Below are 23,288 nucleotides of genomic sequence, written 5' to 3' on the forward strand. Positions count from 1 at the left end.
ATTTCATGGCTGCAATCACCATCTGCAGTGATTTTGGAGCCCATAAAAATAAAGTCTGACACTGTTTCCACTGTTTCCCCATCTATTTGCCATGAAGTGATGGGACCAGATGCCATGATCTTCGTTTTCTGAATGTTGAGCTTTAAGCCAACTTTTTCACTCTCCTCTTTCACTTTCATCAAGATGCTTTTTAGTTCCTCTTCACTTTCTGCCATAAGGGTGGTGTCATCTGCATATCTGAGGTTATTGATATTTCTCCCAGCAATCTTGATTCCAGCTTGTGCTTCTTCCAGCCCAGCGTTTCTCATGATGTACTCTGCATAGAAGTTAAGTAAGCAGGGTGACAATATACAGCCTTGACGTCCTCCTTTTCCTATTTGGAACCAGTCTGTTGTTCCATGTCCAGTTCTAACTGTTGCTTCCTGACCTGCATATAGGTTTCTCAAGAGGCAGATCAGGTGGTCTGGTATTCCCATCTCTTTGAGAATTTCCCACAGTTTATTGTGATCCACACAGTCAAAGGCTTTGGCATAGTCAATAAAGCAGAAATAGATGTTTTTCTGGAACTCTCTTGCTTTTTTGATGATCCAGCGGATGTTGGCAATTTGATGTCTGGTTCCTCTGCCTTTTCTAAAACCAGCTTGAACATCTGGAAATTCATGGTTCACGTATTGCTGAAGCCTGAATGTTTAACTTTCATATCCAAAGATGCTTCCTTTTTGTCAATGTGATGAGAATGCTGATCAGAGTGAGAAAACTGTTGTTTCTATTTACTTTTAACTTTTCCCTGAAGGTGATGTTAGCCCAGAACAGAGTGCACATTCATATTGAAAATATATTTGGTACATCAATTATTGCTGTGTCACATCCACTCTCCAAGGCACTTAAAATTTTTTAAGTTTTTTTTTAACACCTACATTGAGATATAATTCACATGCTATAAAATTCACCCCTGTAAAGTGTACAATTCATTTGTTTTTTATGTATTTGTAGAGTTATATAACCATCACCACTATCTAATTCCAGAACTTTTTTTCATACCCCAAAAGAAACACTGTATTCATAGGAGTCACTTCCCATTCTGCCACCCTAAACCCAATCCTGAGCCACCACTAATTTTATATCTCTGTAGACTTGTCTATTCTGGACATTTCATAAAACTGGCATCAGGGTTCATCCATGAAGAATGTACCTTTTTATGTCTGAATAATATTCCATTTTATGGATATACCACATGAAAAAAAATCTTTTGGCCACTCCATGTGGCATGTAGGATCTTATTTCCCCCACCAGGGATGGAACCCATGCCCCCTGCATTGGTAGCTTGGAGTCTTAACTCCTGGACCATAGGAAAGCCCCACATTTGCCAATGCAGTCATCCATTGATGGACATTTGGGCTTCCACTTTTTGGCTATTATGAACATTAGTACAAGTATTTGTGTGGACATGATTTCCTTTCTCATGGCTGTATATCCAGGAGTGGGTCATGCTGGGTCATGTGGTAACTATATATCACTTTCTGAGGAACTGCCAACTGCTTTCCAAAGTGGCAGCACAATTTTACATTTCCCACCACCAGTGAATGAAGGTTCTAATTTCTCCACCATCTCACAGTCTAACTAATGCTTGTTTTTATCTGTCTTTTTTATTGTAGTCATCCTGGTGGTATGAAGTAATACTGGGTTAACCAAAAGGTTCATTTGGGGTTTCCCGTAAGATGTTACAAAAAACCTGAATGAACTTTTCGGCCAACCCAGTACCTTATTGTGGTTTTACTTTGTATTTCCCTAATGACTAGTGATGTTGAGCATTGCTTCATGTGCTTATTAGCCAATTTTATATCTTTGGAGAAATGTCTGTTTAAATCCTTTGCATATTTTTAAATTGGATTATGTGTCTTTTTTATTATTGAGCTGTAAGAGTTCTTTATATATTCTAGGTACAAGTAGCTTAGCCAATATATATCATTTGCAGATAATTCTCCCATTCTGTGGGTGTCTTTCTACTCTTATATTTTTTATAGCATGAAATTTTTTATTTAATATAATATAGTTTATATCTTTTTTCTTTTTTTTGCTTGTGCTTTTTGGTGTCATACCTAAGAAACCATTGCCTAATCCAGTGTTACGAAGATTTACCTCTATGTTTTCCTCCAGGTTTTTCTTCTGTAATTTTAATTCTTAAATTTAGTTCTTGATACATTTTTACTTTTTTTTTTGGTATAGTATCAGGGCAAGTGTCCTACTTTATTCTCTATATACAAATACACAGTTGTCTGAGCATCGTTTGTTAAAAAGACTCTTCTTTCCCTCTTCAATTATCTTATTATCATCCTTGTTGAAATCAGCTGACCATTAATATATGAGTTTATTTCTCAATTCTATTCTGTTGATTTCTATTTCTATTCTTATATCTGTGTACACTGTCTTGATTATTATGGCTTTGTGGTATTTTGAAATTGGGAAATCCGAGTCTTTTAAGTTTATTCTTCATTTCCATGATTCTTTTGACTGCTCTAGGTCACTGGCACTGCCATAAAATTTTAGGATCAGTGTCAATTTCTGCAGTTGATGGATATTTGATTCAACCTGTAGATCAATTTGGGAAATATTGCCATCTTAACAACTTTGAGTTTTCTGATTGCGAACATGGGATGTCTTTCTGTTTATGTCTTCTTTACTTTCTGTCAATGATGTTTTGCAGTTTGCGGTGATAAGTCTTGCACTTCTTTTGTTACATCTCTTCCTAAGTATTTTATTCCTTTTGCTGCTGTTATTGTGCAGCATACTAAGTTGCTTCAGTTGTTTCTGACTCTTTGCGACGCCGTGGACTGTAGCCCGCCAGGTTTCTCTGTCCGTGGGATTCTCCAGGCAAGAATACTGGAATGAGTTGCCATGTCCTCCTTCAGGGGATCTTTCTGACCCAGAGATTTAACTCATGTCTCTTATGTCTACTTGCATTGGTAAAGTGAAAAGTGAAAGTGAAGTCACTCAGCCATGTCCGACTCTTTGTGACCCCGTGGACTGTAGCCTTCCAGGCTCTTCCCTCCATGGGATTCTCCAGGCAAGAATACTGGAGTGGCTAGCCATTTCCTTCTCCAGGGGATCTTCCTAACCCAGGGATTGAACCCTGGTCTCCAGCATTGCAGGCAGACGCTTTAACCTTTGAGCCACCAGGGAAGCCTTGAATTGGTAGGTGGGTTCTTTATCACTAGCGCCACCTGGGAAGCTGCCATTAGTAATGGAATTGTTTTTCTTGATTTTGTTTTTAGATTGTTCATTGCTAGTGTGTAGAAAGAAATTGATTCTTTAAGTATTACCTTATATCCTGCAAGCATGCTTGACATTATATATTATTTTAACGGTGTTTTAGTGGAAATGTTATGACTTTCTACAAGCATGATTGTATCGTCTGCAATATGAGATAATTTTACTTTTTCTTTTCCAGTCTGGATGTACCCTTAAGTTTTAACCTTTTCCTTCATTATTTTAGCATAAAACAACTTTATATGATATTAGCTAATTGTATATGGTACATATACAACATTTTTCACTTTGTAGTGCATAGATACTTTAAAGCATATTAATTTTATTTTAATGGGTGTTAAAAATATGATAGCTCATAATTTTATGGTGTTGACTTAGGTATCACTTTATTAGGGTGTTCTTCCCTGAACATCCTATTTAAAATGGCACATCTTTCCTTTTCCTCTACCTTGCTTCATTTTTCCTTCCCACCACTTACCACTATACATATTATACACAAGCATACACTTACATGTCACACACGTGAGATGTGCCTGCGTATTGTCTGTTTCCTTCTGCTAGGATGTAAGCTCCCTGAGAGCAGAGGCTTGGGTTTATTCTTTGCTGATGGCAGTGTCCAGGAAATGGGTACTCAGCAAATATTTGTCAGTGGCTAATTGTTTAGAATGGAGTTAAGACCAGTACGTCAGTTTCAAGTTGATTCAAGAAAAATACTGAATAAATAATTGTTCAGGAAGTATACAAATATGGCAAAATTCATAAGGGCTATATGGCTTGCCAGAAAGTTGGGAAACTCTAACTTCAGTAACGAGAAGAAGCTGGATGGGAATGGAATTTTTAAAATCGTTTTCTGTGAAGTGAGAAGTTATTTGTTAGCTCACAGACTTTTCCCCAACCCAGATCAGGGAAGCCTTGAGGCCCACAAGCTGTAACAGATGAAATTAAATATATGTGGGAAAGTGGTTTCCACTTCCACCACAGAAACCCTGCTGGCAGTTCTGGAGGTCATCTGGGAATGTTTGAGGTGCTTTGGGCTACCCATGGAAACTTGGCTGATTGGTCTTGTCTTCTTTGCAGGGCTCTGTGTTTGCAGAGAGCAGAAATGACCATGACTGCCAACAAGAATTCCAGCATCACCCACGGAGCTGGAGGCACTAAGGCCCCTCGAGGGACTCTGAGCAGGTGAGTCGGGGAACATTGCCTGGGGGAGTGAAGCTCAGTGGAGGGTAGACTCAAAGGACACCTAACGCCCTATGTCCTGGATAGGACTGCTGCCAAGTGTGTGTGGTTATCCTCATGATTCTGACAGTCATCCAGGTGAATCATCTGGGCCAAACTTCAACCACTGACCAAACAGTGAGATCTCAGGGCATTTTCTTATGCCCTCTAAAATTTTGCTTCCTCATCTGTGACATAATAATAGTACCTGTCTCTCAGAGTTTCCTTGAGGATTAAATGAGATGATAATGTCAGTGCTTAGCATAGTGCCTAGCAAAAAAAAACACTTATTAAATATTAGCTCCATCTCTGCAATGGGATAGAAGCTTCCAGAGCTGGCAGTTAAAGGTACAACTGTTACCAGGGCTTCTCAGGTCTTGGCCTAGGCTAGATGCTGATTTCCTTGAAGAACCTCTTTTACTAAAGCCACATACGTTTCATAGCCCCTTCATCTGAATCTCAGCTGGATGGGTTTGGCTTTGGAACCTCAGCTGCTGGAATGGGTAGCTATGAGAAGGATGCTCATCTTAGACGGGGATTGGGCTCATGGCCTCCTGGAGGGCAGGACTGTGCAGCGCCAGACTGAGTCTAGTGGAGTGGCGCACACTCAGGTCTGCCCAGAGGTTGTGGTAGATGTTTGGTTCGTTCAGAGCTGGAATCCAGGTATGGTTGGTAGAGAGGGGCACAGGCTGTAGTCCCTGGGGAGTGGCTGGAGTTGAAGGAGGCAAGAGGAATTCTGTACACCATACGTGCAGAGTTTGGTCCCTGTGGAAATGGTCTGGATGGACTGTACCAACTAAATGAAAACTGGTAGGTTCTGACATGTTAAATACATAAGAGTTTGGGGCTTAGACAGACAAATTAACTATCTGCTGTGTAGCAACAAGAGCAGTAAGGACACCCTCTGCCCACCCACTCTCTCTAACCTGGACTACAGTTGCTGGCATACTTGCTTCCCTGAACAGGGTGAGGCTGAGGATGGCAGGGACCAGCAACCTCATGGGTAAAGTGGATAGAAAAACTGAACTCTCCCAGGGCATGTTGATGGCTGAGGCAGAAACAGGTCTGGGTCTTAGACTTTTTGTCCCGCGTAATCTGCTTCTTGGGAACAACTTGGTGGGCTCTGGCCAGTCAGGGGGCATTTCTTCCTCTGCAGTGTGAATGTGAATTGGCAGATGGAGACTGGCAGTGAAGGTCCCCATCTTTTTTATATGAGACTGTAGGGGTGAAATAGGCATTATTTGTGATTTTACTGTTTTATTCTTAAGTTAAAAGAAATAGTATACTTAGAACCTGAATTAGAAATTACCGTACCCAGCAGCCCTCAGCTCCTTTAAGTATTTGTTTCTTCTTCTAATTTCCGCTTCGTGGGTGGGTGGGATGAGAGATGCATTGTTTACATAAAGTCACAAAGCAGAATCAGAACTGCTGACAGGCACCCTAGTTTCTATTTGGAGTACAGCCCTACATGTTTTACACATTTTTAGAAATCCCTCTTCCTTTAGCTTCTCAGCATGCTTGCCGTTGTAACATGATGGATGGTACTTGTAAATATCTGAGTCTCTGATGTGCCTAAAAAAAGCATTTCTCCCTTCTCAGTCTTCACTTCCCTCCCTTCCTGCCACATTTCCGCTTCCCTCCCTACTTTCCTCGGGTTTTGGCATGGAGTCACAGGCCTTGTCTCAGAGGCTACTGCTGGGCTGTAGTTGTTACATCACAGTCGTCTGGCGGTGTCGTCTGGTGGCTGCCTCCACCCGCAGCCGCATCTGGGGCTGTTCTTTGGGCCGAGTAGGGCAGTAAGTCACCCGTTCATTTAGGAAGTTGTCAGGCAACCCCGAGGGCTCTCCTTCTAGGTGCCAGGCTCTGTGGTGGACAGGGAGGGACACAAAGGAAGGATCCATTTTCTTTTTTTCAAGGCATTTACAGTTTGGATCGATGACGTTGGCACCCAGATTTCTTAGTCGGACCTTCTAATAGACATTTGCCTGGGACCTGGGGCCCTTTAATCATTGCCCATTCAGGAGTGCCAGTGAGAAAAGACTCCCAGGTGTGACTGGTTGGTGAGTACAGGGGTGCTGGGGCCTTGGAAAGCTGGGCCTTGGAGCCCTGGCGGCTTTAGGGATCTCTGTCCACATCATCCACATGGAGGCAAAGGAAGCTGATGACACGGAGAAGACTTTGTATCTAACTTTGGGGGCAGGGGTACTTTGGGGCATGGAAAACTGGCGGGGAAGGGCAGATGGTACCCTAAGGAAGTGCCGAGATATGTATTTTCAAGGTTCTATCCTTAATTTGAATAAGATCTCACCTGGTGCCACCACTGAGCTAGTTTGGGTTAAGGATCCTAGATTCCATTGCATTATTAGCTTTTTATGGATGTTTTGCTAATTTATTATCTTCCTTTTCCTTTATAGCCCATTCTTGATCTGGTAAGATATGTAGGAGGAGGAAATCAACCTTTGATTTGACCACCAGAGTTCTGTTCTTTACTATGTTTGGGTCTCCTGGAGCAAGCTTCCCTTTCTGTTTGTTAGTGAGGCCAGAGGGGCGTGATGCTTCACTCTTAGCTGCTTTCCCTCCCCACAGGCAGCTCCAGCTTGCTTTGATTTGGCTGCATCCATTTCTGGGGGTGGGAGGTGAGATTCTCAAAGCTCCTCTGAGTTCTAGAGGTCAGGCTTTATGATGTTGGTACTGATGACCTGGGTGAGACTAGAAGCAGCTCAGTGACTTGCAAACAAAAAGGTGTTGTATTGAGAGCTAGTTCAGCCATCTCGATGGGGTAAACTTTGCCACTTGGTGCTCTCAGGAGATTTCACTTGTGCTGTAAGACTTGGCGGGCAGCAGGGGCTATTCTCAGAAGACTTGTCACGCCTGCTGATTTCCTCAACAGCTTCTTTACTGTGAAACTCCAGCGTGCAGGTCATTGTGACTTAAAAATACAAGCTACTGGTATTGTTTTTTAGGAACCTTGCCTCTGGATGTATGTGTGGGAAACTTGGGTGACTATAGAAGTATAGGTTTCTTGGGGTCAAGGACTTTGACTTCTTTCTGTCTCCTCCAAGCCTGGAACGATACCTGGTATCCAGAAGACTGTTTGTTGACCAGTTGTCTAGATGGCTGTGAGATCAGTCTCATAGAGCATAGGCTACATGCTATTTGAGTTCTTATAGTTCTTTCATAGTAGGTCTTATTAACTTAGTTTTTTTTAATTAATTTACTTTTAATTGTTTTACATCATTGTGTTGATTTCTGCCTATATCAACATAAATCAGCCATAGGTATACATATGTCCCCCCACTTCTTGAAATTCCCTCCCACACCCCACCCTATTCCACCCCCTAGGTCATCACAGAGCACTGGATTTGAGCTCCCTGCGTCATACAGCAAATTGCCACTGCTTATCTAATTTTACATGTGGTGATGTGTATGTTTCAATGCTACTCTCTCAATTCGTCCCACCCTCTCCTTCCCCTCTGTGTCCACAAGTCTGTTCTCTGTGTCTGCATCTCCACTGCTGCCCTGCAAATAAGTTCATCCAGACCATCTTTATAGATTCCATATATATGTGTTAATATACGATATTTGTTTTTCTCTTTCTGACTTAATGTCACTCTGTAGAGCAGGCTCTAGGTTCATCTACCTTATTAGAATTGAATCAAATGCATTCCTTTTTATGGCCGAGTAATAGGGCTTCCCACTCCCCAGGTTAGTAGGTGCCCAGTATCCTACTGGAGACCAGTGGAGAAATAACTCCAGGAAGAATGAAGAGATGGAGCCAAAGCAAAACAACACGCAGTTGTGGATGTGACTGGTGATGAAAGAAAACTCTGATGCTGTAAAGAGCAATATTGCGTAGGAACCTGGAATGTTAGGTCCGTGAATCAAGGCAAATTGGAAATAGTCAAACAAGAGATGGCAAGAGTGAACATCGACATTTTAGGAATCAGGGAACTAAAATGGACTGGAATGGGTGAATTTAACTCAGATGATCATTAATTATATCTACTATTTGGGCAAGAATCCCTTAGAAGAAATGGAGTAGCCATCATAGTCAACAAAAGAGTCTGAAATGCAGTACTTGGATGCAGTCTCAAAAACAACAGAATGATCTCTGTTTCCAAGGCAAGCCATCCAGTATCACAGTAATCCAAGTTTATGCCCTAATTAGTAACACTAAAGAAGTTGAAGTTGAACGATTCTATAAAGACCTACAAGACCTTCTAGAACTAATACCCAAAAAAGATGTCCTTTCATTATAGGGGACTGGAATGCAAAAGTAGGAAGTCAACAAACACCTGGAGTAATAGGCAAATTTGGCCTTGGAATACAGAATGAAGCAGGGCAAAGGCTAATAGAGTTTTGCCAAGAGAACACACTGGTCATAGCAAACACCCTCTTCCAACAACACAAGAGAAGACTCTACACATGGACATCACCAGATGGTCAACACCGAAATCAGATTGATTATATTCTTTGCAGGCAAAGGTGGAGAAGCTCTATACAGTCAGCAAAAACAAGACTTGGAGCTGACTATGGCTCAGATCATGAACTCCTTATTGCCAAATTCAGACTTAAATTGAAGAAAGTGGGGAAAACCACTAGACCATTCAGGTATGACCTAAATCAAATCCCTTATGATTATACAGTGGAAGTGACAAATAGATTCAAGGGATCAGATCTGATAGACAGAGTGCCTGATGAACTATGGATGAAGGTTCATGACACTGTAAAAGAAGCAGTGATCAAGACCATTCCCAAGAAAAAGAAATGCAAAAAGGCAAAATGGCTGTCTGAGGATGCCTTACAAATAGCTGTGAAAAGAGGAGAAGTGAAAGGCAAAGGAGAAAAGGAAAGATATACCTATTTGAATGCAGAGTTCCAAAGAATAGCAAGGAGAGATAAGAAAGCCTTCCTCAGTGATCAATGGAAAGAAATAGAGGAAAACAATAGAATGGGAAAGACTAGAGATCTCTTTAAGAAAATTAGAGATACCAAGGGAACATTTCATGCAAAGATGGGTACAATAAAGGACAGAAATGGTATGGACAGAAGCAGAAGATTTAAGAAGTGGTAAGAATACACAGAAGAACTATACAAAAAAGATCTTTATGACCCAGATAACCACAATGGTGTGATCACTCACCTAGAGCCAGATATCCTGGAGTGTGAAGTCAAGTGGGCCTTAGGAAGCATCACTACAAAGCTAGTGGAGGTGATGGAATTCCAGTTGAGCTATTTCAAATCCTAAATGATGATGCTGTGAAAGTGCTGCACTCAATATGCCAGCAAATTTGGAAAACTCAGCAGTGGCCACAGGACTGGAAAAGGTCAGTTTTCATTCCAATCCCAAAGAAAGGCAATGCCAAAGAATGTTCAAACTACCACACAATTGCACTCATCTCACACGCTGGCAAAGTAATGCTCAAAATTCTCCAAGCCAGGCTTCAACAGTGTGTGAACCATGAACCTTCAGATGTTTAAGCTGGATTTAGAAAAGGCAGAGAAACCAGAGCTCAAACTGCCAAAATCTGTTGGATCATTGAAAAAGCAAGGGAGTTCCAGAAAAACATCTACTTCTGCTTCATTGACTATGCCAAAGCCTTTGACTGTGTGGATCACAACAAACTGTGGAAAATTTTTAAAGAGATGGGAATACCAGACCACCTGACCTGCCTCCTGAGAAATCTATATGCAGGTCAAGAAGCAACAGTTAGAACTGAACATGGAACAACAGACTGGTTCCAAATCAGGAAAGGAGGATGTCAAGGCTGTATATTGTCACCCTGCTTATTTAACTTATATGCGGAGTACATGTGAAATGCCGGGCTGGATGAAGCACAAGCTGGAATCAAGATTGCCAGGAGAAATATCAATAACCTCAGATATGCAGATGACACCACCCTTCTGGCAGAAAGCGAAGAAGAACTAAAGAGCCTCTTGATGAAGGTGAAAGAGGAGAGTGAAAAAGTTAGCTTAAAACTCAACATTCAAAAAACGAAGATCATGGCATCTGGTCCCATCACTTCATGAAAAATAGATGGGGAAACAATGAAAACAGAGACTTTATTTTTTGGGGGGCTCCAAAATCACTGCAGATGGTGACTGTAGCCATGAAATTAAAATAAACTTGCTCCTTGGAAGAAAAGTTATGATCAGCTTAGCATGTTAGAAAGCAAAGACATTACTTTGCCAACAAAGGTCTGTCTAGTCAAAGCTTTGGTTTTTCCATTAGTCATGTGTGGATATGAGAGTTGGACTATAAAGAAATCTAAGCACTGAAGAATTGATGCTTTTGAATTGTGATATTGGAGAAGACTTTTGAGAGTCCCTTGAAAGGCAAGGAAATCCAACCAGTCCATCCTAAAAGAAATCAGTCCTGAATATTCATTGGAAGGACTGATGCTGAAGCTGAAACTTCAACATTTTAGCTACCTGATGGGAAGAACTGACTTATTTGAAAAGACCCTGATGCTTTGAAAGATTGAAGGCAGGAGGAGAAGGGGACAACAGAGGATGAGATGGTTGGATGGCATTACTGACTCAATGGACATAAGTTTGAGTCAGCTTCAGGAGCTGGTGATGGACATGGAGGCCTGGCGTGCTGCAGTCCATGGGGTTGCAAAGAGTCGGACACAACTGAGTGACTGAACTGAACTGAATAGGGCTTCCCTGGTCTTGCTAGTGATAAAGAACCTGCCTACAAATGCAGGAGGCATAAGAGACTTGAGTTCAATCCCTGGGTCAGGAAGATCCCCTGGAGGAGGGCATGGCAACCCACTCCAGTATTCTTACCTGGAGAATCCCATGGACAGAGGAACCTGGCAACCTGCGGTCCATAGGGTCACAAAGAGTCGGACCTGACTGAAACAACTTAGCACGCACACACCCACAATAGGAGTGGGAGAGCGAAGTGTGCGTTCTTGCCCCTATTAGTTTTGTATCCTTGGGGAGTACCTCCTCTTCTCTGTGTCTGTTGCCCGAACTATCAAACAAGTGGGTGACCAGTGCAGGTCTTGTTAACTTTGGATTCCCTTTCCATTTAGTCCACTGACTCTGAGAAAGAGAAGAAAAGGAACCTTAGAGCTCATTTGGTCTCAACCACTTGTTTGATAGTTTGGGCAACAAACCCAGAGAAGAGGAGGTAGTCCCCAAGGATACAAAGCTAATGGGAAGAATGCATGCCTAGCTCTCTTGCTCCTTCCATTATTTTATTTTACCACCACATTCATCTCCCTGTAAACACAACTGGGCTCTCCCTGCTCAGAAACCACTGTCATCTGTGACACCATCAAACTCGACCTGGTTGGAAAGGCTTTCCTAGAAGCCCTGATGTTTGCTTCTGCTTTTATCCTTCACTGCGCTCCTACATGAACCTGACAATTCTGCCAGTCTGGATACAGATGTTACTTCCTGCAGGGCTTTTCCTGACCACTCGCTCGGAAGGATTTCCCTCCCCATCTTGGTTCAGAGCCTCCGAGTGGCACTTTTAGTACCTCCTAAGGTGAATAAGTGGATTTTTCCCAGTGGGATTGCTAGGGGACAATTGTTTCTTAAGAGTCTTAGAAGCTTTATTATTTAGAGAATCTGCATGGCTCGCCCTTAAGATCCTTAGAAGGCCTTTTGTCTGTAAGCGTCAATGAGACTAGGATTTCCCGGGCAGTCCAGTGGTTAAAACTTCACCTTCCAGTACAGGAAGTATGGGTTTAGTCCCTGATCAGGGAGCTAAGACCCCACATGGCTCACCACCAAAAAGCCAAAACATTAAAAACAAACAAACAAAAAACAGTATTTTAACAAATTCAATAAAGAAGTTAAAAATGATCCACAGGAAAAAAACAAAAAGATTCAATGAGGCAGCACTTTAAATATTTTTTAGGTCTTGATAAAGGATCTTGCAGTCCCACTCTAGATTTTTTTCTGAAGATTTATTGAGGGATAATTAAAGTATTATAAACTATCCAATTTAAAGTTTTCAGTTTGATGAGTTTACAGACACGCACACAGAGTATAACTGTCACCGCAGTCTGGAAGCCATTTCCTAATTTGAGAATTTTTTATTGCCTAGAGAAGGAAATGGCAACCCACTCCAGTACTCTTGCCTGGAGAATCCCATCGAGGGAGGAGCCTGGTAGGCTACAGTCCATGGGGTCGCAAAGAGTCGGACATGACTGAGCGACTTCACTGTCACTTTCAGAGAGATAGAGACTGGAACAAGTTTTATTTTCTAACTCTGAAAGCCCTTTGTCATTAATGTTTCCTTTAAATTTTGCTGGAAAACTGAACAGTTCCTGTTTAGCTCATCTCTTTTCTTATTCACTAGTGACAGTTCAGTTCATTTCAGTTCAGTCGCTCAGTCGTGTCCGGCTCTTTGCAACCCCCCGAACTGCAGCACGCCAGGCCTCCCTGTCCATCACCAACTCCCAGAGTTCACTCAAATTCACGTCCATCGAGTCGGTGATGTCATCCAACCATCTCATCCTCTGTTGTCCCCTTCTCCTCCTGTCCCCAATCCCTCCCAGCATCAGAGTCTTTTCCAATGAGCCAACTCTTTGCATGAGGTGGCCAAAGTATTGGAGTTTCAGCTTTAGCATCAGTCCTTCCAAAGAACACCCAGGACTGATTTCCTTTAGAGTGGACTGGTTGGATCTCCTTGCAGTCCAAGGGACTTTCAAGAGTCTTCTCCAACACCACAGTTCAAAAGCATCAATTCTTCAGTGCTCAGGTTTCTTCACAGTCCAACTTTCACATCCATACATGACTACTGGAAAAACCATAGCCTTGACTAGATGGATCTTTGTTGGCAAAGTAATGTCTCTGCTTTTGAATATGCCATCTAGGTTGGTCATAACCTTCCTTCCAAGGAGTAAGCGTCTTTTCATTTCATGGCTGCAATCACCATCTGCAGTGGCTGCAATCACCATCTGCAGTGATTTTGGAGCCCCCCAAAATAAAGTCTGACACTGTTCCCACTGTTTCCCCATCTATTTGCCATGAAGTGATGGGACCAGATGCCATGATCTTAGTTTTCTGAATGTTGAACTTTAAGCCAACTTTTTCACTCTCCTCTTTCACTTTCATCAAGATGCTCTTTAGTTCTTCATTGCTTTCTGCCATAAGGGTGGTGTCATCTGCATATCTGAGGTTATTGATATTTCTCTTGGCAATCTTGATTCCAGCTTGTGCTTCTTCCAGCCCAGCGTTTCTCATGATGTACTCTTCATATAAGTTAAATAAGCAGGGTGACAATATACAGCCTTGATATACTCCTTTTTTTGTTTGGAACCACTCTGTTGTTCCATGTCCAGTTCTAACTGTGGCTTTCTGACCTGCATATAGGTTTCTCGAGGCAGGTCAGGTGGTCTGGTATTCCCATCTCTTTCAGAATTTTCCACAGTTTATTGTGATCCACATAGTCACAGGCTTTGGCATAGTCAATACAGCAGAAATAGATGTTTTTCTGGAACTCTCTTGCTTTTTCCATGATCCAGCGGTTGTTGGCAATTTGATGTCTGGTTCCTCTGCCTTTTCTAAAACGAGCTTGAACATCTGGAGGTTCACGGTTCACGTATTGCTGAAGCTTGGCTTGGAGAATTTTGAGCATTACTTTACTATCATGTGAGATGAGTGCAATTGTGCGGTAGTTTGAGCATTCTTTGGCATTGCCTTTCTTTGGGATTGGAATGAAAACTGACCTTTTCCAGTCCTGTGGCCACTGCTGAGTTTTCCAAATTTGCTGGCATATTGAGTGCAATGACAGTTAGAAGGAGTCAAATGGCATCTTCAGCACTCTGCCTGGAAATGTCTTTAGCTAGATCATCTCATTTATTTTCCATGTTACCACAGGTGACAGAATTACCAAACTTTTCAATATTATGAGGGTCCCCTTATCTCTAGCTTCTAACATTTGCTTTATTTTATTTTAACCACCACCCCCAGTAGCCATGCCTCAGTCCCACAGTCAATGTTTTAGGTTTTTGTTTCACTTCTCAGTACCAAAATTTGTGCCTGTTGTCTATTGCCACACAACCACCGCAGATTTCATAGTGTCAAAGAGCCATTTTATTATGCCCACAGACTCCGTAGATTAGCTGGTTACAGACAGAGACTACATGCATGTCTGCTGCTGCTCATGATGTCTGGAACCTCAGCTGGAAAGATTTCAAGACTTAGGGCGACTCAGTGGCTAGGGGCTGGTGTCTCCTGGAATCGTCTGATCTCACATGTCTCGGGGGTTGATGCTGCTTGTTGCTGGGACCCCAGCTGGGATTGTCAGTCAGAATACCCTCTCCACATGACCTGGGCTTCCTCACAGCCTGGGAGACTGGAAGCAGAAGCTGTTGGTTTCCTGGGGCCTGGGCCTGAAAAGTGGCACAGATTCATTTCTACCATATTGTACTGGTCAAGCAATCTTAGAGCCCAAATTCAAGATTAGGGGTCATTTTGATAGCAGGCATGTCATTTGGGTACTGTGTTTTAAAACCATCACAAATATCTTTAGCAGGTTTTCCTGCAACTGCATTTTCCTCCCTCTTGGCTTTGGATGGTGCCTGGTTCTGCTTTATATGGCAGTTCCATTTTTGCTGGACTAGGGCATTGAGGACGTTCCCATAAAGCATCATTTTTCACCTGTCTCAGAGATGGCTTATACCTGGTAAATACTCTCTATTCAGTGCTGCTACTTCACAGAGGACTAGGGATTGATTCCCTCCCTGAGAAGAGCTCACCATTCCTCTTTGTACTCCTGCAGAAATGAGCCTGGTAACAGGCAGATAGATGTGCTTCCTGGAGATGGAAAGGTGACTCAGTTTGTGCTCAGCTACTGGATTCCCTGGTGGCTCAGATGGCAAAGCATCTGCCCGCAGTGCAGGAGACCTGAGTTTGATCCCTGGGTTGGGAAGATCCCCTGAAGAAGGAAGTGGCAACCCACTCCAGTACTCTGCCCTAGAAAATTCCATGGATGGAGGAACCTGGTGGGCTACAGTCTATGGGGTCGCAAAGAGTTGGACATGACTGCGCAACTTCACTTCACCGTTCTGCTTACCCCGACAAACCAAGGCTGACATAGGAGTCTCTGTGTGTGGTGGTCCAGGTATAGCCCCACTTGGAGGATGAGGCTGTCCTGGACCCTCTGGAGGTCTTCCAGCCATTTGAGATGAAGCTGCTTTGCGAGCAGGATGGTCAAGATGTGAGTGTCAGCCTCTTTCTAACTTCTGTCCCAGAATGGGATGTCAGTTACTGAGCTGAGCCCCTGCTCTGGCCTGGGGAACAAACTTCTGGACTTGGAGAAAGGACTCTGGCAGGCCTCCTCCCTATTCTCCTTCTGGGTACCCCAGAATATGTCCTGGAGGAGTGCAGTGAGCATGCCATCTCCAGAGCTGGGGTGGTCACATAGTGATGGGAACATGCCATTGCCCACTGAGCCAACAGGCCCACTTAGTTGAGCAGGCCTGGGATGGTGGTTGACCAACTCCAAGGTACTTTCATTTGGGAGCAGGTTAGACACCTGCTTAGTAGGGACTAGGCATAGTGGAAGCTGGGCCCTGAGTAACCTTCACCTGCAGACAGGGTCACGTCATGGTTCGGTTCAGTTCAGTTGCTCAGTCGTGTCCGACTCTTTGCGACCCCATGGACTGCAGCACGCCAGGACTCCCTGTTCATCACCAACTCCCGGAGTTTACTGAGACTCATGTCCATTGAGTCTGTGATGCCATCCAACCATCTCATCCTCTGTCATCCCCTTCTCCTTGCAACTTCAATCTTTCCCAACATCAGGGTCTTTTCAAATGAGTCATTTCTTCGCATCAGGTGGCCAAAGTATTAGAGTTTCAACTTCAACATCAGTCCTTCCAGTGAACTCTCAAGACTGATAGTTGGGCTGGTTGGATCTCCTTGCAGTCCAAGGGACTCTCAAGAGTCTTCTCCAACACCACAGTTCAAAAGCATCAATTCTGCGGTGTTCAGCTTTCTTTATAGTCCAACTCTCACATACATACATGACCACTGGAAAAACCATAGCCTTGAGTAGGCAGATCTTTGTTGGCAAAGTAATGTCTCTGCTTTTTAATATGCTGTCTAGGTTGGTCATAACTTTCCTTCCAAGGAATAAGTGTCTTTTAATTTCATGGCTGTAGTCACCATCTGCAGTGATTTTGGAGCCCAGAAAAATAAAGTCTGACACTGTGTCCACTGTTTCCCTATCTATTTGCCATGAAGTGATGGGACCGGATGCCATGATCTTAGTTTTCTGAATGTTGAGCTTTAAGCCAGCTTTTTCACTCTCCTCCTTCACTTTCATCAACAGGCTCTTTACCATGTCCTCGTACCCACAGCACATCTCAGTGCCTCTGAGGCTATTTCCTGGACTCCAGGAACCTTCTCCAACTGGCCCCAAGTTGGTCCTCTTCCTGATACTAATACTTCAGGAGCTCTGTGGCCAGAGCATGCTGAATTGAGAACAGTCTTATCGTCAAAGGCTAAAGACAGCCTTCCCTCCCAAAAAGTCCCTGGGTGACCTTGACAATATATACTGTGTCCCTTATCATGAATGCTTCCTGCTATGTTACTGGAGAATGGCCCAGGTCACTAGCCCAAGGGCTGGGTCATATTCTTGTGAAACAGCGCCAGAGGGAAGGGCTTGTATTTTGCACTTTTTAACTCTCACTTTCTGTGTGTGCATGTGTGTCCGTGTACACACATACACACTGCTTTCTCTTTAAGTTTGTTTCTTATTCTCTACCTAGTTGATGCCCTTTCTGTCCTACTCACTGGTCTTACACATTTGCGTGTGTGTGCGCGTGCTTATGTTCCTCTGTTAAATTTCCTTTGCATCTCCCCCTTTCTTCTCTTTCCTTGTATCTGTTTATCTTCCTCCCTCTCCCGTCATGTTGGTTTTGGCCAGTCATGTGCCACAGTGTGGTGTCCACGTCTGTGCTGAGCAGCAGAGCTGGCTGCCTGTGGGTGAAGCAGGGGCACCAGGGCACAGTTTCACCGTGTCTGCTTTCCTGGGAATGGGCTCCAAGATGTTAGCGTAAAGAGCAAGCGGTGATAAGATCAGAGTCTTAAGTGTCCTTTAGCTGTTTTGTATTTACTTCTCTTTTATATTTCTTCTGTCTTCATGGAACTGTTATTGGTGTTCAAACACTTTTAAAGTTTACATCATCTTAGTCACACAGCTAGTATGTGAGGATACTCAGAACAAGTGTTTCCCACTGTTTTATAGACGAAGAGCCCGAGGCTCAGAGAATTTAAGTGACTTTGTCATAAGCACATCCAGAAAGTGAGGGAACCAGGACAAGAGCAAATCTCAGGTCTCTAGACTCTTGGCCTAGGGTACGATTTTTGCCTTGCGGGAGAAGGCTTTGGGGACTGACAGCCATGCTGAGCTGCACTAAGTGCATTCTGTACATTTCTGTGTTGTTCTTTGGGTCATGTGGCTCAAAGAGGGAGGTGAGGAAATTTGTGAACAATACCCTGGGGAGTCATAATGAGACCTAGGTTTTAATCATTTTTTTTATTCGTTCATTTAGTCATTCTGCTGCTGCTAAGTCGCTTCAGTCATGTCCGATTCTGTGCGACCCCATAGATGGCAGCCCACCAGGCTCCCCTGTCCCTGGGATTCTCCAGGCAAGAACACTGGAGTGGGTTGCCATTTCCTTCTCCAATGCATGAAAGTGAAAAGTGAAAGTGAAGTCGCTCAGTCGTGTCTGACTCTTAGCGACCCCATCGACTGCAGCCTATCAGGCTCCTCTGTCCATGGGATTTTTCAGCCAAGAGTACTGGAGTGGGGTGCCATTGCCTTCTCCAAAATTACTTACTAGTACCTAGTATATACAAGCTCAATAAATAAAAACAATTATTAGACAAACAAGACTATCTGACACATAGTATAACAAGAGTTTCTAAGCACGCTGAAATAAAAAACAGGAGAAAACACAAACAACTTTGGTTTTTAAATGAATTGAGCTTCCCTGGTAGCTCAGCCGGTAAAGAATCCTACTGCAATACAGAAGACCCTGGTTCAATTCCTGGGTTGGGAAGATCTGCTGGAGAAGGGATAGGCTATCCACTTCAGTATTCCTGGGCTTCCCTGATGGCTCAGCTGGAAAAGAATCCACCTGCAATGCAGGAGACCTTGGTTCGACCCCTGGGTTGGGAACAGATGTGTTAATTCCTACTAAATTCTAGATGCCATGCAAAGAGCTAGGGATATTGGGGTTAACAAGACACTGTCACCACCTTCAAGTAGGTTCACTGGTACATAGTTTAGTGAGGGAGGCAGGTGATGAAACCGTACAGTCCAATAAAATGTTACAAAGTCCCAAGACAGACTTTTTCCAGGCACAGTGGAGGCATCAAATCTCACATCGCCACCTGGGTGAGGGGGGTAGTGTCAAGAGAGATACCACGGAGGAGCCACAGAGATGTGTAAGTGGACAAGCCAGCACTGCAGCAAAGGAGACAGAATGTGTGAAGGCCTAGAGTTGTGAAAAGCAAGGAGTTTGATGTGGCTAAGTGTGAGATGCAGATTTGTTTGGAGGAAAAGACAGTATGAGATGATAGAGGACACATGAGGACCAGATCACGAGGTCCCTGTGATCCATGCCCATGAATTTGCTTTTCATTCCTTAGATAATGGAGAGTTAGAAGCATGATGAATTTTGTAGTTTAGAAAGATGTCAGGAGGCAAGAAGATGGCCTTGGAACTGAGTTAAGACCAAAGGCAGAGACGGAAGTTGAGAGCTTATTTTAACAGTCTCAGTGAAAGGTAAGATCTGAATCAAGGTGCCAGCAGGTAGCAGTGGGGATGACATGGGGAGGGAAGATCTGAGGTCTTAGGTATCCAGTACATCGTTGAGTCTGGGGAGGGAGCTGGATCAGATGCTTCAGGGAGAGGGGAGAAAGAACAGATCTGACCTTGTCTTCCCTCTGAGGAATGAATTGGGAATATATACCGGAGTCAGCTATGTATACAGGAGTTTCAACTGATGAACTATGGAATGAGGTTCGTGACATAGTACAGGAGACAGGGATCAAGACCATCCCCATGGAAAAGAAATGCAAAAAATCAAAATGGCTGTCTGGGGAGGCCTTACAAATAGCTGTGAAAAGAAGAGAAGCGAAAAGCAAAGGAGAAAAGGAAAGATATAAGCATCTGAATGCAGAGTTCCAAAGAATAGCAAGAAGAGATAAGAAAGCCTTCTTCAGCGATCAATGCAAAGAAATAGAGGAAAACAACAGAATGGGAAAGACTAGAGATCTCTTCAAGAAAATTAGAGATACCAAGGGAACATTTCATGCAAAGATGGGCTTGATAAAGGACAGAAATGGTATGAACCTAACAGAAGCAGAAGATATTAAGAAGAGGTGGCAAGAATACACAGAAGAACAGTACAAAAAAGATCTTCACAACCCAGATAATCACAAAGGTGTGATCACTGACCTAGAGCCAGACATTCTGGAATGTGAAGTCAAGTGGGCCTTAGAAAGCATCACTATGAACAAAGCTAGTGGAGGTGATGGAATTCCAGTTGAGCTCTTTCAAATCCTGAAAGATGATGCTGTGAAAGTGCTGCACTCAATATGCCAGCACATTTGGAAAACTCAGCAGTGGCCACAGGACTGGAAAAGGTCAGTTTTCATTCCAATCCCAAAGAAAGGCAATGCCAAAGAATGCTCAAACTACCGCACAATTGCACTCATCTCACATGATGGTAAAGTAATGCTCAAAATTCTCCAAGCCAGGCTTCAGCAATACGTGAACTGTGAAGTTCCTAATGTTCAAGCTGGTTTTCGAAAAGGCAGAGGAACCAGACATCAAATTGCCAACATCCGCTGGATCATAGGAAAAGCAAGAGAGTTCCAGAAAAACATCTATTTCTGCTGTATTGACTATGCCAAAGCCTGTGACTATGTGGATCACAATAAACTGTGGAAAATTCTGAAAGAGATGGGAATACCAGACCACCTGACCTGCCTCTTGAGAAATTTGTATGCAGGTCAAGAAGCAACAGTTAAAACTGGACATGGAACAACAGACTGGTTCCAAATAGGAAAAGGAGTACGTCAAGGCTGTATATCGTCACCCTGCTTATTTAACTTATATGCAGAGTACATCGTGAGAAACGCTGGACTGGAAGAAACACAAGCTGGAATCAAGATTGCCAGGAGAAATATCAATAACCTCAGATATGCAGATGACACCACTCTTATGGCAGAAAGTGAAGAGGAACTAAAAAGTCTCTTGATGAAAATGAAAGAGGAGAGTGAAAGAGTTGACTTAAAGCTCAACATTCAGAAAACGAAGTTCATGGCATCCGGTCCCATCACTTCATGGCAAATAGATGGGGAAACAGTGGAAACAGTGTTAGACTTCATTTTTCTGGGCTCCAAAATCACTGCAGATGGTGACTACAGCCATGAAATTAAAAGATGCTTACTCCTTGGAAGGAAAATTATGACCAACCTAGATAGCATATTCAAAAGCAGAGACATTACTTTACCAGCAAAGGTCCATCTAGTCAAGGCTATGGTTTTTCCTGTGGTCATGTATGGATGTGAGAGTTGGACTGTGAAGAAAGCTGAGTGCCGAAGAATTGATGCTTTTGAACTGTGGTGTTGGAGAAGACTCTTGAGAGTCCCTTGGACTACAAGGAGATCCAACCAGTCCATTCTGAAGGAGATCAGCCCTGGGATTTCTTTGGAAGGAATGATGCTAAAGCTGAAACTCCAGTACTTTGGCCACCTCATGCGAAGAGTTGACTCATTGGAAAAGACTCTGATGCTGGGAGGGATTGGAGGCAGGAGGAGAAGGGGACGACAGAGGATGAGATGGCTGGATGGCATCACTGACTCGATGGATGTGAGTCTGAGTGAACTCCGGGATTTAGTGATGGACAGGGAGGCCTGGCATGCTGCGATTCATGGGGTTGCTAAGAGTCGGACACGACTGAGAGACTGAACTGAACTGAACTGAACTGACAGGAGTGAAAGCCAGGGTGAAGGAAGCAGAAAGCAGCCTAGGAATAAGATTGTGTGAGAAGACACTCACGTCTGGGTGCCTGGGAATGAGACCAAGTGGGGTTCTTCAGTCTCAGCCCCCCACCCCGTAGATAGGCGTGAGATCCCTAGCCCTTCACGCCCGCTCACTGCTCACTGTCTCACTGCCTGCACTTGTCCTACTTGAACGGCGTTTCACTCTCCACTGGATTATTCTGGTTGTCATACAAACATGCACTCTGTACCCAACATTCCCCTCCAGTTACCACCTCATTTCCTGTTCCTCCTTTAGGGAAACCTTTGAAAGAGTTGTCTGAGCTCCTTGTCTCCATTCCCTCTCTTTAATTTCTTAAATTCCTTCCAGTCAGGCTTCCCTTCCTACAACTCCACGGGAATCTCTCCTCAAGGTTACAGTAAGTACCTAAATCTAGGGGTCACTCTGCAGTCTTTTCCTTGCTTAGTTGTTAGCAGATTTGGCTCAACTGATCACTCCTTGGTTTTCAAAGGTCTCAGGATATCACTTCTCGAGATTTCCTTCCTTCCTCACTACATGCTCTTCCCAGTTTTCCTTTGCTAGTTGTGCCTCCTCTACCTGAGCTACCTGAACCCCAGGGTTCAACCCTTGGACTTCCCTAGGTACACTGACTCCCTAGATGGTTCATCTAGTCATGTCAGTCAGTTCAGTTGCTTAGTTTAGTTCAGTCGCTCAGTTCAGTTCAGACGCTCAGTTGTATCCGACTCTGTGACCCCAAGGGTGGCAGCACACTAGGCTTCCCTGTCCATCACCAACTCCCGGAGCTTACTCAAACTCATGTCCATTGAGTTGGTGATGCCATTCAACCATCTCATTCTCTGTCCTCCCCTTCTCCTCCCGCCTTCAATCTTTCCCAGCGTCAGGGTCTTTTCCAATGAGTTGGTTCTTCGCATCAGGTGGTCAAAGTATTGGAGCTTCAGCTTCAGCATCAGTCCTTCTAGTGTATATTCAGTACTGATTTCCTTTAGGATTGACTGGTTGGATCTCCTCTCTGTCCAAGGGACTCTCAAGAGTTTTCTCCAACACCACAGTTCAAAAACATCAATTCTTCAGCACTCAGCTTTCTTTATAGTCCAACTCTCACATCCATACGTGACTACTGGAAAAACCATAGCTTTGACTAGCAGACTTTTGTCAGCAAAGTAATGTCTCTGCTTTTTAATATGCTGTCTAGGTTTGTCATAGCTTTTCTTCCAAAGAGAAAGTTTCTTTTAATTTCATGGCTGCAGTCACCATCTGCAGTGGTTTTGGAGCCCAAGAAAATAGTCTGTCATTGTTTCCATTGTTTCCCCATCTATTTGCCATGAGGTGATGGGACCAGATGCCATGATCTTCTTTTTCTGAATGTTGAGTTTTAAGCCAGCTTTTTCACTCTCCTCTTTCACCTTCATCAAGAGGCTCTTTAGTTCCTCTTCTTATCTATCCATGAGGTTTTAAAATGATATCTGTATACCACTGACAAATCCCAAATGGAAATTTATAACCCCAACTGCTTTCTAACAGGTGCTCAGGCCCAGAACTGTGATTCATCCTTGACTTTCCTTTGTCTCTCTTACCTCTTATCCACTCTGTCAGCAAATCTGATTGGCCTAGCCCTGGAGAAAAATCCATCTGTCGTGCTGTCGTTCCAGTTCAGGCCACAGTAGCTTCTTGCGTGGATTGTTCCAGTGGCCTTTACATGATTTCACTGTGACCGCCTTGCCTCCCTACACTTCATTTTCTGATATGATCAGAGCATGTCATTCTTCAGCTCACACTCCTTCGAGAGCTTCCT

At 43.5% G+C, this 23,288-nt stretch overlaps 1 protein-coding gene across 4 annotated transcripts in view; it reads left to right on the top strand.

Annotated features, from left to right (window-relative positions):
* The window catches only part of DENND2B (DENN domain containing 2B), a 171,671-nt gene that overhangs the window by 103,006 nt on the left and 45,377 nt on the right, over nucleotides 1-23,288 (top strand). For all 4 annotated transcript variants that reach the window (XM_061440862.1, XM_061440863.1, XM_061440864.1 and 1 more), the window contains one exon: nucleotides 4,345-4,449. In XM_061440862.1, the coding sequence (XP_061296846.1) occupies nucleotides 4,370-4,449 (80 nt within the window). In that variant the 5' untranslated portion in view covers nucleotides 4,345-4,369. The remainder of the gene's footprint in view (nucleotides 1-4,344; nucleotides 4,450-23,288) is intronic.

Source organism: Bos javanicus, chromosome 15, assembly GCF_032452875.1.
Source record: "Bos javanicus breed banteng chromosome 15, ARS-OSU_banteng_1.0, whole genome shotgun sequence".
Taxonomy (NCBI): domain Eukaryota; kingdom Metazoa; phylum Chordata; class Mammalia; order Artiodactyla; family Bovidae; genus Bos; species Bos javanicus.